This window comes from Rhinolophus sinicus, linkage group LG10 (assembly GCF_036562045.2).
Source record: "Rhinolophus sinicus isolate RSC01 linkage group LG10, ASM3656204v1, whole genome shotgun sequence".
Classification (NCBI taxonomy): domain Eukaryota; kingdom Metazoa; phylum Chordata; class Mammalia; order Chiroptera; family Rhinolophidae; genus Rhinolophus; species Rhinolophus sinicus.
In genome coordinates this window covers 77277357-77291425 of record NC_133759.1, presented here as the reverse complement: position 1 = coordinate 77291425, position 14069 = coordinate 77277357, and the positions used below count along the sequence as shown (strand labels likewise).

General features: G+C 54.7%; 1 protein-coding gene across 7 annotated transcripts in view; it reads right to left on the bottom strand.

The window, feature by feature from the left end:
* Nucleotides 1-2960: 2960 nt before the first annotated feature.
* JADE2 (jade family PHD finger 2) overlaps nucleotides 2961-14069 on the bottom strand; it is a 48607-nt gene continuing 37498 nt past the window's right edge. For all 7 annotated transcript variants that reach the window (XM_019740277.2, XM_019740278.2, XM_074313522.1 and 4 more), the window contains 3 exons: nucleotides 11597-11714; nucleotides 8796-8924; nucleotides 2961-7547 (listed from right to left, as the gene is read on the bottom strand). In XM_019740277.2, coding sequence (XP_019595836.1) covers nucleotides 6739-7547; nucleotides 8796-8924; nucleotides 11597-11714 — 1056 coding nt within the window. In that variant the 3' untranslated portion in view covers nucleotides 2961-6738. The remainder of the gene's footprint in view (nucleotides 7548-8795; nucleotides 8925-11596; nucleotides 11715-14069) is intronic.

Sequence of the window (14069 nt, the reverse complement as noted above, 5' to 3'; positions counted from 1 at the left end):
AATACTGAGTATCGAGTGCCACCTTGCTCCATTAATGAAGCTTGCCCCTTAAGTTACCTGCTTGGCTGAGCCCCCATCCTTTCCTCTCTCCCTTTGAGTCTTGGAAGCAAGCCTGCCTAAACCCCAAAAGGCTGCCCTAAGAGTCATATTTTATGATCTCCTTTTAAATCAGACAACCCCTGAATGGTGATGATGGAGCCTCACGTGCCTCTGCCTGAGTCTCTCATCAGGAGAATGAAAAGTGGGTGGTTGGGGCACATACACACTGGGGCAGCAGGAGGCTTGGCCCTCACAGTGCAAAGGAGTTGGCCCTCGTGGATGCCCTCAAGAGCCTGGCCAGGTGAGGCTGAAGCACGGGGGTCTCCTGTGAAGGGGAGGGTAGCTGTGAGACCACTTTGAGCAACCGGTATTTCCTGGCATGGGTCCATAGCACCTGAGTCCTGAAACTGTCCCCAAGAAGAGGGGCCGTGGCTGCCTCCTCTGGCAGACAGCTGCAATAAGAGGCCAACGCTGGGAGCCTGAAGTGCTCCTCTCCCACCCACTGTTGACTTCCTCCCTTTCTTTGGCAGTTACAAGAAGGCAGCGCCTGGGTCTCCTCGGCCTGCCCACTCCACCCAGGGTGGGCACCCAACAGGACTGAGCCAATATCTGACTCTCCCAGGAGGCCTCTTGTCCCTGGACTGCCTCCCTGTTCCTGAAACTGTTAGAGAAGATCCTTCTCTGCACTGGGGGAAGACTCAAGTGTGGGGTACAAGGCGGGCTGGGGTTCTGAGACAGGGATGTACGGTTGGCCCTGGCCCTGCGGGCCTCAGACTGGGAGGCATCCGGGCTAGGACCCAGTGGGCGGTAGATGGCGCTCCAGACCCTGCCTTGCAGGAGTTTAGTGAGAACCCGGGAAGTTCAGGGCGGGCCGAGGAGACCTCCCTCCTCCCAGGCCATATACCCACTGGTTGCACAGTCTCCATGAGTAATTGCACACTGCTTTGGGATTATCTGATTCAAGTCTGCCTCCCACACTAGCCTGGTCTCTCCAGAGGGGCATGTGGGCACCCTGGTGGCCTCAGAGCCCAGCAGCAGATGCTCAGTGAGTGCTGAATCAGTGCAGGCATGACACCTGGGAGATGCTGGCAGAGAACTGGCCTGCGATAGGGGAGCTGCCACCAGGTCAGCCCTCACTTGTCCTGTCCTCGGGGCTCTCAGAGGGCAGGGGAGCAGGGGCAGTGACAGGGGTGAAGGCCTAGGAGCACTGATCAGATGTGAGACCCCTGCCCTAAAGCCATGTGTAGACTTAACAGGGTACAGAAAGGGTCCCAGCGGGACCTGGGTTAGGAATGCCAGGCCAGGCCTGTTCCTCAGCCTCCAGCCTTCCCTGTGGAGGGGGTCACAGCTCCTCAGGGCTGTCTGTCCCTCACTCCACACAACCTGGGGGACAGCTGACCATCTCTAGGGCTGCACTGCCTGATGGAGTAAGCACTAGCCACATGGCTATCGAGCTTGACATGTGGCCGGTCCACATGTGCTGTAAGATGTGCCGTGAGTGTAAAACACACTGGATTGCAAAGACTTCGTACAAAAACAGAATGTAAAATAGCTCATTAATAATTATTTTATATTAATTACACGTTAAAGGGATCACATTTTGGATATAATGGATTGAATAAAAGTATTAAAATTCACTTTACCTGTACTTTTTACTCTTGAAATGTGTGGCTACTAGAATTACCTGCGTGGCTTGTACTGTATTTCTACTGAACATTGTGGCTTCAGACGCATAGGTGCCCACGGTTATCAGCTGGGTGAGCTGACAGGCGCGGGCCCTTGCGGTATCGTTCTTCTGGACCACTGTGGCCAAGTGGGCCTGCTGCTGGACTGGCAGTGATGGGGGGTGGCTGGGGGCCTGGGGTGCTGAGTCCAGGGCAGCTGATGGCTCCAAACCACAGCTAGGTGGGCTGGCCACCCAGGTGCCCCCAGGTTTATTTCCAACACCTTCTGCATTGTGGTCACAGAACCTTGGATCTGGAGGCGCCCTTGGGGATCTGCCACCTATTGCACCGGTGAGAAAATAGGGCAATTCTCTGTGGCAAACAACTAAGTCAGCGGCCATAGGCTAGATTGCGAGTCCCAATCCTACCCTCTCTCCACACAGCCTCCCCTTGGGCTTCGAGGAGCTGCAAGACCCCTCCACACATAGCTGACCCCTTTGCCAGTACGGCCCCCTCTACCAGTTAAGCTCCTTGTCCCTTCCGTCTGTCCAGCTCCCTTTTGGACAAGCAACTACTTCTTCTTTCGGTCTCCAGTGCCTAGAAGCTGTAGGGCAGGGGCCTGGTGACTGACACGCACACACGGTACACAGCCCAGCACACAGCAAATGAGGCGTGGGGTCCATATTGTTAAACGAGTGGTGTTCCTTCCGCAGCGACCCTTCCTGAACACCCACCCAGCCCAGGCCCCCATGATGCCCACTTCCCTCACTGACTGTATCCCTACTGCACTGTGAACTACCCTGACAGGGCAGGGACAGGCTACATTCCCCACTTTCCAGAACCTGGTGTAGTGTTGGTGCTCCGGAAATAATGAAAACAAACCTGGGCAAAATTCTTCCCCGACATAGGGACAGACGCCCAAGCTTCCTCTGCCACCTTCCCACCGTCCCAGGCAGGTGGCTCATGAACCAGCAGTCCCGCCTCGTGATGCAGGACTTCAACTCTTACCAGAGGAGTGGCTTTGGGTATATCCCTCATCCGCTCTGAATTCCAGGGAGCGACAACAGTGAGGAGCGAAAAAAATTCAGCCTTGAGGCACAACCCTTGACCATCATTACGGCAACTTAGGGGGTAGCAGCAGGTCCCTTGGGACACCCAGGGAACACTCAGTGTTTCACTGAGCCCACTATCGGGTGTGGGCCTAGGACCCCCAAGTTCCCTGCCCCACTCAATGCAACAGAACCTCACACCAGCCAGCACAGAAAACACTGCTTTATTAACTGCGTTTGCCAACACACGAGGAGTGCAAAGGGCTCCCCGAGACACAGGCCCTGGTGGGGCCAGGTCTGGAAACCCCATGAGTGAGCAGGACAGGATGGGACTGGGAGCTATGCAGCAGTGGCAACACAGAGTCATGCAGGGCACGGCGGGCTCTGGCCGCACCGGGGCGGCCGTACATTCTATTGCTTGTTAAGGGCAGGAACACAGACAATGTACAAAAAGGGGAGATAGGTCTTTGCGTTAATGAAAAATACATTTTTTCTCTACAAAGGAATCTTTTCTAATACAAGAAAATAAATATTGCAACATAAGCCAAAAATAATTTAAAATTGCTCTTTTCAATATATTTTCAATATTTCTCTTGTATATTAACAAATGGCACATCACTTTCTTTGAAACAAAGACAGAAGGTGTTCCTCCTGTGACATTCATATCATCCCCCCACCCCGAGCCGACATGGAGCAGAGTGTCGTGCATCTGAGGGACAAGGTGGCAGGAAGTACCTTAAAGAACAACCAAAAGTCCCAGACTCCAGCCCTGGCTCTTTGGCCAATGTGGCCAGCTGGACCAGAGGCGTGGGAAGTGGCCTCCCCAAGGGCCTTGCTACAGGCATCTAGACCATCCTGCAGGGCTCCGGGCACAGGCAGAGGTTGGTCACATCTGGCAGTGAGCAAGGAAATGCCAAGTCCAGCTGCTGCCGATGTGTTTTCGAGTTGGGCAGTTGATTCTCTAGGAATTGCCCCAGCAAGTCCCACAGTGCACCCATCCACAACAGACACACAGGCTCGTGGACGCACGAGACGTGCCCTGGCATAGCACTCACACACCCACAGGCTAACACCCACGTTTGGAAACCTGGGTGGCTTCTCCAAGGAAACCGAGACCCTTACACCGCAAACGCTCAGTCACCAAATCAGAGGTCATGTAATGAAATGAACTCTTCTACCTGTCTTCTCCTTATCTGTTGTAAAATACACTTATGACCCATAAAAATACTTTGTCACCGATGAGGGGAGGGAGGTGGTGGGCAGCCAGGACTGGGATAATGGGGAGGCCAGCCAGGATGAACTACAGAGCAGCTTCTCCCTCCAAGGGTTGCTGAGCGTGGGCAGGTGTGGTCAAGTGCAAGATCTGCCTCAGCCTCTGGCCTGGAAAAGGTCTTCTGCTTCCCGCCTTAACCTCAGGGGCAGCAAAGCCATCAGCACGGTGGACAGTAGACCAGAAAGAGTGGAGGGGCCCTGGCTAATGGCAGAAAGGACAGTGGTGGGTTTCAGCATCCTTACCCTCCTTGCAGCCCGGAGGACATCCTACAGGTGGACAGCACTAGGGCCTGGCCTAGGAGTGAAGGGGCTCCCACCAGCCAGCCTAACGGACACCCAGGCTCTGTGCTGGACATGGCCCCAGGGAGAGGCCAACCAGAGAAAAGAGCCAATTAAGAGGGTTGGAATCTAGAGGTCCCCTGAACAGTGCTGGCTGCCTCGCCTGGCCAGACCCACCGCACTCCCTCCCTGGCTTTCTCCCGCCCCCACTGCCAGCGAGCCGTCTCTGCCTCAGGATGGATGAAGGGGTCAGGGGTAAGTGCTGAGTCTATTGGACTTGAGCCATCGCTGGCACCCCGACCCCCACCCCCTGGGCAGAGTTTGGTTGTTCTTTAAGCTCGTCCCTTTGCTTCCTGCAAGGTCAGACTGGACAATCCAGCACAGACAAGGCTGTGACCCGAAACACGGGGAGGGAAGGTCTGTTCAAAGGCAGTAAACAGAGAATGGGGTTGGGACGTTGAGCTGACACTGCACTGGCCACTACTATCAAGGCGGCAGGAAGACTAAACTCTACATGGTAGCTTGTGACATCCCAACGTCCAGAATCCTTGAAGCCTGCTCCGAGTCCACTCCAACTGGACACATGTGTCCGAGCCTCTGAACTTAGTCATTATCTTTGTTTCCTGTTTTGCAAAAATTCACATGAAACTGAGTGTCAATGACAATGCCACTGTCGTACCTTGATAGTTTTGGAGTCGGGGGTGGGTGGTCCAGCTGCTCCCCATCCCGCTGATTTGCGTGGTGTGTATTTGCGTGGGGGGAACCACACGGTCAAGACTGGCCATGCTGGTTTTGCCACCAGTGTTCCTCCCCACTGTGAGCCTGAGATTAGGAGAGCTCACAGTGGGCCCAGCCCAGGATCTGAAATCCCACACCCGGTTCCCAGTTCCCAGAGTTGAGCAGAATAGCATCCTCTTCCGAGAGTTTCCTTGGGTGTGCGCAATGAACATGTTTCTGGTACTTTGTTGCTAAAGAACTCCATTAAAAAAAAAAAAAAGTCCAAGTAACAAGTTGTCAGGTCCAGGCTGTGCTGTATTATGGTCAAAATATTCTTTGGCATCCACAGAATGATTCGACTGATCCACTGGACTTTTGCAAGGTTCTTGTTGGAGAAGTTCTGGCTTTACCAGTGGTAGAAGTGACCCGGGAGTAATTCACAGAAGAAAAAAAAAAACATGTTTTCACTGAATTCCTTTTTTGTTTGTTCCCTGAGCTATCACCCTGGGGCCACTCCACTAAAACGCTTCAGAGCAGCTACCTGGGACCTAGAGGGTGGGGTGGAAGGCGGGTAGGTGGTGGGGAGGGAGGGCACGGCTGGGAAAGGAGGTTAAGGCTCAGAGGGAGAGGAACCAGGAGCCTCCAGCAAGACTTGAAACAGCCCCAGCAGCCAACACGGCCGCCTGGGCCCCGGGATCCCACTGCTAGTTGGAAGGAGGAGTTTCCAGAAGGAAACTGAGGAAGCAGCTCATCTCTTAGCGGGACTGGGAAACTTGAAAAGGCAAACGGTCTGGTCTGGTCAGCTGTCTAGGAATGCCCAGACTTCAGCAGGACTGGCCCCGAAGGAAGGAAGTTGGAGCCCCAGAGTGATTCTCTGCAGCGGGCGAGCCTGAGCCCCACGCCCCCATCTGGGCACTGGCCCTCCCTGGCAGCCCTCCACCGGCCCGGTGGCTGGTTGCTTGGGAGTCCCCTGAGTAAGTGGCACAGCTCAGGAAGGATTTCTGGGAACCCCTACCCAGAGCTGCAGGGCTGGGCACTGGCAGGGGCGGAGCAGCAAGGGACTGGGGGGTCGCGGGGTGGGCGGGCAGGCCTCAGATGTGGGCTGATCAGGAGCAGCTGAGGTGCCCCTGGAACCAGCGGGGCCCTCTGTGTCCCCTCAGTGCTTTCTCGTATAAGCTCGTTGTGCTTGTGACAGTGAGTAGACTCTGGCTGGGTATCACTTATTATACTTCCTCAGGGATCAGTGGGGTGCAGCAGGACCCCCACCCCCACCCCCAAATGAACTACAGTGGGATTTGGGGACAAGGTGGGGCAGGCCCTGGGCTGGCCCATCTGCCATGAAATAATGCCCAAATGACAGTCTGTCACCCAGTGGCAGCGGACTGGCGTCCTGAGCTCTTCCCCTTGCCCGCATCTAGCCAGGAGCCCAGCAATGCTGCGTGGGCAGGGCGGGGACGCTGCTGTGGCAGAAAGGCTGCATAGGACCTGGCCCGGTCCCTGCAGCCGGAGCCATGGAGGAATCCTAATGTCCTAGGCCAGCACAGAGGAAAGACAACAGTGTGGAATTCAAAACTCGCTCTATATTAAAAATAAAACCACAACAGAGTGGCAGCCTCGAGGGTCTGGGACACTCAGCAAAGATTGGAAATGGCAGTTGTGACTGGGCTGAGGCCACATGGGGGGACCAGGGCAGGGCCTGTGGCAGGGGTACGGGTGACTTAGGAGGCCAGAACCCCCATGCGGACCACCTCCTCAGCCCCTGCTTCCCGGGGACCCCGCTGCACCCCACTGTCCTTGGTCTCCACGTCTGAGTCGCTCATCTCCCCATCAGAGAAGTAGCCATCAGTCTCAGTGTCAAAGTGCAGGCTGACCTTTGGCCTCTCGGCCACAGTAGAAGGCGGTCCTGTCCCAGCGTCCAGCCTGGCACCCAATGATCTCCGGGCTCCCTTGCTCTCACGCGGCGGCCGCAGCCGGCCTGAGGGCTTGGGGCTCGCCGTAGGGCCAGGCACTTGGACATTTGAGTCGGCAGCCATTGGGGCGGCCTCGTCAGGGGTGTCAGGGGCCAGTGGTGGGGGGCTCTTGGGGCCTGCTGGAATGGGACAGTCCCCGGCTGCAGGACTGGACGGCAGGTGCGAAGGCGTTCGCCGTGGTGGTTTCCGGGCAGGTGGCCCCTGACCCCCCTTGCCGCTGCCTGCATCCTGGCCCCAAGGCTTCTTGGGGGGTTTGTCTGGAGTTGTCCGTGAACCGGGCCCATCCTGTGGTGGTTTCTTCTTGGCAGGCAGGCGGGTGCGGCCACGAGCCTTCCTGGCAGGGTCACCGGGTCGCAGCGAGGGGTCCCGCATGAAGCTTAGCAGCGTCTCCTCATCTTGCAGCAGCTCCTCCGACAGCAGCCCTGGAGCAGGGTCCTCTCGGTGCCCATTGTTTAGTGACCACTCGCTCATGGCCATGTTTTCTGCCGTGATCTGCACTGACTGCGCCAGCCAGCTGTTGAAGAAGGTGCCATCGATGGGGAATGAGGTGGACAGGCCTGGCAGAGCGGAGAGGAGGCAGGTGAGATGCCAGCAAGTATATGTCCCACTCACTTTCAGGAAGGCCCCTGACCCTCCCCAGCACACCACTGTGTATTTTCCTTCCTTCCTACCACGCTCCCTGTTCAAAAATTATAAGAATTTCAAGGTGGCAACAGTAGAGCATTAAACCAAGTGAGGGCTTTGAGACTGCACAGGAGCATACCCAAGAGGCACACCCTGCCCACGTCCCCAGTCTTGTGGGGGCAAGGGATGGAGGAAAGGAGGAAAGTGCCCTATGGCCACCAGGGGGTGCTGCATTTCTATGAGCATTGCCTCCCAGAACTTCCACAGCAAGGAACTTAGCATGAATAGAGTGGCAAGGTACATCTGGGTAGAAGGTCCCTCTTGCATGCCAAGACCAGTTCAGGCTATTGGCCCTCCCTCCTTTCCTGAGGTCTTGGGAGGGACAGCTGATGAGACTGAGCCTCCCATTAGGCACCCAAGTTGTCCCCTTCCTGAGGCAGGGAAGTAAAAGATGACCTGGGCTGCTGTGCTAGAAGTGAGGTCTGGAAGGAGACTCCACTGGATTCCCTGAGAAGTGCTGTAGGGAAAGCATGTGACATCCTGGGAGACAGAGACATGTGACATTCTGGGAGATAAAGCCCACAGCAGGGGTCCCCTCAAGGGCTACTCAGCTTGATGGGGCAGCAGTAAGGTCTGTGACAGTGAAGATGCCTGTGAAGGGCCACTGCCTGTGGCTATTCCTTTGGATCCCTCTGGGTGGTTCCAGGAAAGTTCATTGGTACTGAAAGGAGGGTCCATTTGAGAAGATTCTGGCGGAGTGGGACAAGGATGGGGAATTCTGACAGACCATTACCTCCCGTCATGGGGCTGGGCTCCGAGAAGAGCTCAGATAACCTAGAGGTCCACTGAGGGCCTCTGGGCAAATTGGACATGCAGGACCCTGGCCAGCGGAATGAGAGGGCAGTTCCTGAGCTCCTGGGCCCAGACTCCAGTCCAGGTTTACAAAAGGGGAATTTCTTGGGATGGCAGATGGGGTTCTGAGACCCTCGTGTCCTTTATGGCCAGTAGATGTGAGTGCCTGGGCAAGGAAGAGCGTGGTTATTCCTCTTGGGCCTCCTACTCTGTGCAGTGGTACAGCAGGGATGCTGATGGTCCCGGGGGTGGGTTGGGGTGGAGGGCTGCAAGTGGAGTGATGGTGTGAGCCTGGCCAGTCTGCCAGGCCAGCATGGCCACTTACTCACCTAACTGCCCCAGGACTGAGTCAGGCCCCGCCTTCATTTTCTCTTTCTTCTCAGGGCTGCCCTTTGGGCCCTCACGACCTTTCCTTTTTGAGTCACTCTTCTTGGCCTTTGCTCTCCTCCCAGACCGCTCTGTCAGGGAAAGAGAGAGCAGAAGGGAAGTGGTTACCTCGAACATCCTCAGCCAGAACCAAAGTCATTGCATGTCACCCCAAGAGTCCTCCCTCACCTGGCGCCTCACCATTCAAATCACCTGGCCCTGCCTATGTGCCCCAGGTTCAGAGCTGTAGGAGCCCTGGGATAACTGGGACTCTAGTGAATCAAGGGACAGCTGGTATGGGAGAGTGAGGCGTCACTGCCCACAGCTGCCCTTGCAGGGCGTAGGGGAGGACACAGGGCCACCACAAAGAGGGTGGAAGACCACCCTGCAGGGTCTGCTCTGCAGCCTGATCTACCTCGCCTACAGATCTTGGGCGAGAGTCCTAGTGGGTGGGAGGCTGGCTGGAGGTGAGTGGACAGGGCAGAGCCTTGAATGCCAGGCCCAGGAGATGGACGTGGTGGACAGAGCACTATTTGAGAAGTCAAGAGGCTTTGCCGGTCCTCACACTGGTCAGCCCCCTTGAGCAAATCTCCGCCTTGGTCTCCTGGTCTGCTTTTGAGGTCAGACAGTAGATGGGAGACCTGGGTGCACACCTGGCCTTCATTCCCTTCAGTCCATGCCCACACAGGTGTAGAGGGCCACAGAAAACACCGGAGCAGGGAGGGACACGTGCAGGGGGAGGCCCAGCTGCTGGGAATCTTTTCTCAGCTTCTCAGCCAGAGGCTGGAGGGCTTCCTGAATAAGGCTTTAGGAGAGGGTTGAGGGGTGTGGCCCCAGCTCTGGAATCTCCCCAGCTCTGCTGTTGATTCCCTTTGCCACCTTAGGCCCGGCGTCAGTCTCCTCATCTATAACACGGGACCAGCGCCCAGATATCTGCACTGTCTCCAGCATAGGCTGAGCTCCATCCAAGGGCTGCAACATCGTGCATGGCTGGCCGATCCCAGCAACCCCTCAGCTGCACTTGAGACATCTTTCTCCTGCCTTGGTTGCAGATATGTCAGTCTCTTTCCAGTTTCCCTATAAGACAGGTTCTGGCCTTTACGTCTCCAAAAATGCCCTTTCCTTACTTATCATGTCCATCACCTGGTTCAGCTCACAGTCTAAATATCACTGCCATTGGGAAGCCTCCTCCAGCTCTCTGGCCAGACAGGCCTTGGCAAAATGCCTGCAGCCCTGTCCCACCCCAGGGGTCAAGTGCACAACACTGAGGGCATCAACTTCAGGCAGAGGCAAACCAGTCTCCTCTCCAAACGTCCTGCCCTGAACCAAGGGCTGCCTGTGGCTGCCACCCAGGTCTAGGAGCTGCAATGCCTCCAGACTGAATGCGGGATGCAGACCCACCAGGCTCTTGACCACGTTTCTGGAATCCTTTGCCTGAGGGCACTGCATGCCTTGCCACTCTGCTGCCTCGATTGTGAGCCTTTCTTTCTGCAGTTGGATGTGTGCCTGCAGTGAGGTCTAGAAAGCCTTAGATATTGCTCCAGAATCACCACCAACAGGAAGCCGGCCCTTACACCTCTGCCCTTGCACTGGCAGCAACTGTAGCCCCTTGGGCACCACTGTCCTTTATCTTCACAGACAAGGACAGAAACCTTGTTCATTTAGTCCATAGCTGTGTGTCCTGCAGTGCCCAGCACACGGCCTGGCATTCTGTCCGTGCTCAGTTAGTGCTCACTGAATCAATCAACAGATGAGTGCTGGGAGCTAGGAAGCTGCCCTAGTCTTGGGGGTGCATGGTGAGCGCTGAGCTCTGTCTGCTTGGCTATGACCCACCCCTAACCCAGCACCTGTACTTGGCAGTGCTGATTTCTTGGGCCAGAGTGGGTGGTGATTCCTAAATGCAGACGAGGCAGCTTGGCTCTCGGGCAGTGGTGGGCAGTACCCGGTCCTCAGTCATTACCCCGGTGGTGGCCTGGCAGCTATCCTCGCTGTCTACTCCAGGCCCAGCTTGACCCAGAGGCTGAGCTGGCAGTGGTAGCCCCTGGCTCAAAACCTGTCTCCATCCAGCTATTTCTGCTGCGTGCAATTCAACATGGGAGCACCATTCTTTAGGTTAAGCATTGGCCTCCTTAACATGTGAACACTCCAAGAAGGGCCCCCTGTCTGGCAACAGCCATACAAATACCATAAAAGCAATGTCAAGAGATTCGCGGGACTTGGATTTCCAGATCTGTTAAATGCACCTGATGGCAGGAGAATAGAAGACAGAGGAAAAAACTGCTGGCACAGGCCCTGAATCCTATCAGATGAGGCCAGAGAGAGAGAACACACAGGGCCTCTTCCATCTCTGGGGTAGCTGCCTTGTTCAGGACCAACACACGGGCTAGGGAGGCTCCCTGGCTTCTAGCTCTTTCTGCCCCAGGGCCAGCACAGAGCCACTAGGACTTCGGGTCTACACCTGTTTGCATGCAATTCATTCCTAGAACTGCTGTGGCCCTGGCACTACCTGGGTGTCCCCAGTTGAGCCAGAAAGCTCTCTGAGGGCAGGCCTGGTGCCACATTCCAATCTCTGGCTCCTTGCCTAACGATACACACCTGGGTCCTGAGTGGCCCATCTTGGCCTACTAACCGGATGATGGAGGGCAGGGGTGGAAGCCCCACGCTCATGCCCCCACTGGGCTCCAAAGACATACCATCCTTGGGACCCAGCCCCTTGAGAGGGTGCACACTGAGGTCGCCGGCGGTGGGCCAGGAAGGCGCCTACCTCGACACAGATCCTGTTCGATAAGCTTCATCTGCAGGTGGAATATCTGCTCCTGGAGTTTGCAGATGGCATGTTTCGTTCTCTCGCGCCTTGTCACCATGTAGCACAGATTTCTAACCTGAGGAAACACAAGAAAGCTTTTCCACTTTACCCAAGGGCAACCACCCCTGACCTCCCAGCTCTGGGGGGCACCACTGCCTACCCAGACCAGGACATCTGGGAATCAATTCGCAGACCCTGAGTATGTCCTCAGCCCTAAGCCACAGTTCTCTGATCCAAAACACAAGGTCCGGCACAGCCGTGGGCAGAGAAAGCATCTGGTCAGCTCAGGCTGGTGAGTCCACCGTTCTCCCTGTATGTGTCTTCACATGGCCTTTTATAAGGATACACTCGTCAGTGGATACATACAGGGAGAATGCCACAGAGGCAAAGACTGAAGCCATGGGTGTACAAGTCAAGGGACGCCCAGGGTTGCCGGCAACCCCCAGAAGCTAGGAGAGAGGCATGGAACAGATTCTCCCTCAGAGCACCCAGAGGGAATCAACCTTGCTGACTTCCGGCCTCTAGAACTGTGAGAAAACAAATGGCTGTTGTGTAAAGCCACTGAGTTTGCAGTACTGCTACAGTAGCCCTAGGAAACAAATATAGCTTCCTTCTTAGCACACTTGACAAAACCACAGCCACAGCCCAAAGCCTTGTTCAATCTCACCCACTGTCACCTCACAGCCCATGTCCCAGTCTTAGGTAACAAGTACGCCACCCTCCAGTCCCTTCTTTCTGTGCCCAGCCCACTTCTGCCTTGGGGCCTTAGTATAGATTTAACTCTGGGCCTGGAATGATCTTCCCCCCTCTCTCCCCAAGAATGGACCTCGTCCTTCAGGTCCTGGCTCAAATGTCACTTCCAGAAGGCCTTCCCTGCCCACCGCATCTAAGCAGCCCAACGTCATGCTCCCTGCATCCTGCAGTTTCCTCACGGGCAGTCACATGGCCCAGGGTGCAGGGGGGCAGTGGGGATGAAGACAGGTGGATGGATTCCTGGCTACTTTAGAGGCCTCAAAACAAACCAGTCAATACATCCAACTGAAAAACAAATCGGTCGAGGTCCAGCTTTCAAAAATGTTCTAAAACACACCATTCTGGAGTTTCCTCACCTTTACACCCGACCTCTAAAGGTGAGGGGCCAGGTGAGCTGAGGCTCAGAGTCGCAGCTTTCTCCCCAAAAGAACCAAGAGTTATACTCAATTACGTCCTATTAAAATATACACGTAGCCTTTTGGGTATATTTTACCTTCCATCTGAAACTCTAGAGGAAGGTTTCCTAAAGCATGCCGAAATGAATGGCTGGCATCAAGGCCCCTGGGGTCGGGCCCTCAAATACACATGTCACGTCACACTGTGGAATCAGAACTACTGACCACCTAGGCCAGGAGGCCTCCAAAGTGAGCTGCACAGGCTATTGAGTTAAATATAATAGCTTATCACAGGACAGGAAGAAAATACCAGAACTTTTATTACTGGAATATTTTTTGATCCTATTAGAAATTCTGACTACATTTACAATATACAGGGGTAGATAGGAATGAGATATTAAAAATACAATATATTGCAGGGAAATACGCTTTTTTGTTTTTCCTGAGAAGGGCACATTACAGTCAGTCATGTCTGGAGATTCCTGCTGTAGAAAATAGGAAAACTTCCAATGATGCCAACACTCTTTGGTCAGTACGTTGCTCACATGTGACCCCTTATTCCCACTTCACCCTGGTTTCATCAACTACTTCTCTAATTTCTTCCAAGACTCTCGGTAAGACAGCTACCTGTTACTGCATGTTGCAGAAGTCTTCCTCCATGATGGCTTTGGGGGATAAAGTATTAATACTACCCTGTTTCCCCAAAAGTAAGACCTAGCTGGACAATCGGCTCTAATGCATCTTTTGGAGCAAACATTAATGTAAGACCCGGTCTTATATTTATCATACCACATTATATTATAGTAAAATAAGACCGGGTCTTATATTAATGTTTGCTCCAAAAGACGCATTGGTCCGGCTGGGTCTTATTTTCGGGGAAACAGGGTATCTTAGAAGCTCACGCAGACTCTCAGGCTCCTTGCATTGTCATTATTGTTTTTTTCTGATTACAAAGGTAAAACGTCCTCTTGAAAAAGAATTATCAGAGTAGAAAAATGAATCAAGTAGGAAAGTGCCCCAACTTAGGGCAGGGATTGGTCATAAAAGCAGGTTTTATATTCTGATGAAGTTGTTTTGATATCAGCACGTTTTGCAGCGAAAACCTGAATGTAGGCTGAGGAAAAGGGAGGGGCAGGGGAGCGTCCAGCCAGTGAGCGTGAGCTAGAATGGACCAGGGTTGAGGGCATTCATGGAGAGGGGGAAGTGGTCGGACGAGCAGGCTGGACCGGTGGGTGCGCTGGGCATGAGATGCTGGAGCTCAGGAGGGAGGTGTGGGCTGGAGC